The sequence below is a fragment of the Carya illinoinensis genome, chromosome 7 (assembly GCF_018687715.1).
Source record: "Carya illinoinensis cultivar Pawnee chromosome 7, C.illinoinensisPawnee_v1, whole genome shotgun sequence".
NCBI classification, from domain to species: domain Eukaryota; kingdom Viridiplantae; phylum Streptophyta; class Magnoliopsida; order Fagales; family Juglandaceae; genus Carya; species Carya illinoinensis.
In genome coordinates, this window is record NC_056758.1 from 18,110,801 (window position 1) to 18,112,459 (window position 1,659).

General features: G+C 43.0%; 1 protein-coding gene across 1 annotated transcript; it reads right to left on the reverse strand.

Annotated features, from left to right (window-relative positions):
• Nucleotides 1-235: 235 nt before the first annotated feature.
• LOC122316216 lies at nt 236-1,027 on the reverse strand. The gene has a single exon (XM_043132752.1). The coding sequence runs from the start codon at nt 1,025-1,027 to the stop codon at nt 236-238; it is 792 nt and encodes a 263-aa protein (XP_042988686.1).
• Nucleotides 1,028-1,659: the final 632 nt, after the last annotated feature.

Here is a 1,659-nt window from a genome sequence, read left to right on the forward strand (position 1 = left end):
TTTCAACAAACAGATGGTCGACCCCCTCACCAGAAATTTGATTCGAAGCGTTACCAATAACCGTTTCCCCATTATCAATTGATACTCCAATCTCAGCTGGAACATAACCGTCCGAAGTCTTACCATCAAATTCCGTAACTGGCGCCGAGGAAACAGGGGGCATTTCATCCCGATAACTAGCTGCACCACAGTCCCCTGAGACGGGAGAAACTGGAGGAGAAGCACGACGGCTTGATCACAATCCAACTCGTTGAGTCCAAGTTCGCCCATCGCGAAATAAGTCCCCATAACTAGAAGCCCTTAGCCAGGAACCATATGGGAAAGAATCATCAGAGGCACCCGGAACTGCTTGTGTTTTACGTTCACACTCCCTATCTCCATGACCCAGACAACCACAATAAAAACAGAAAGTAGATAATCGCTCATACGAAAATCGCACCCAACATGAATCTTCAAAACCCATGGAAAATCGGGTGCCCCTTAGCAAAGGCTTTCTTATATCCAGTGACACTCGAACCCGAAGGAAGTCCCCCCACGCTAACTCACCAGAATCCAAATCAACTTCTAGCACCCTCCCGATTTTCGCCCCAATACGATGGCCTACTCGATCATTCCGAGCTCGAAGAGGGAGGTCATGTAGACGGACCCAAAAGGATGCTTCTCGGATTTTTATTTGCTGAACCTGCTTATTGCCGTCCACTTCCTGGACTAAAAGGAGGTGCTTATCGAAGGACCAGGGGCCTTCTCTTAGCACCTTCTCTTTATCACGCAAATCTTCAAAATTGGCCAAAAAAATATTGGAGTGAAGGTCACGGAATTTCACCCCACGCACCAATCTCCAAGCTCTCTTCATCGTGACCTTGAAAGCCTCCCGATTAAAATGTTTTTCAGTGAAAAGGGATAAAACGAGACCCTTACCATTACACAGGGAAGATTCCTCCAAATCACCCGATTCCACCACCACAGCCTCATTCTCCTGTTCGGTCAGGGAAAGCCTTTGATACAAATCATCTAAGTCGGCTTCCATACCTCAGCTGCCTAAACGGGAAAGCAAAGAGACGAAAGGGACTACCGTACGGCAGGAAAAGACCCCTACGAAGACCTACGTCTTAGAGAGGAAAAAACCTAACCAGAGCAACATGACTTAAAAGCATTCAACTTAGTTAATTCATTTAAAAGACTTATTTTATTAGTTTAGAATAATTCGGTTTATTATGAGAAGGATTTAAGGGCATGTTGGGAAAATTATCATTTTGTTGAACTAAGGTTTCAAGAGGGTTACTGTAGCGCAGTACAATTCACGGTACAGTAGTCACACCACTATTCACTCAAGGGCATTTTTGAGAGAAAAGTTCACAAATTTTAGTTTAGAGTTTTATGATGTTTTGGGAAGGGTATTTAAAGGATGTAACCAGACACTTCAAAGGTCAGACAATATTGAATTTTCATTATGAGTTGAGTTTATTCCTCTTGTTCTTGATTGAACTTTTGAACTTATCAAAAGTAAATCACAACCTTTGTGGCGTTCTTCCTTGTAATTTGGGTTCTTAAGACGGGTTCTTCAATGGGTCTAGATTTTAATATAATCTAGGTTCTTGAAACGAGTTCTCAACGGGTCTAGATTCTCCATCCATTGACTTAAGTTTGGCTTTCTTGAGT

What these genes read in the sequence shown, in the direction of transcription:
- LOC122316216 (XM_043132752.1), bottom strand. Translation starts at nt 1,027, where the DNA reads ATGGAAGCCGACTTAGATGATTTGTATCAAAGGCTTTCCCTGACCGAA.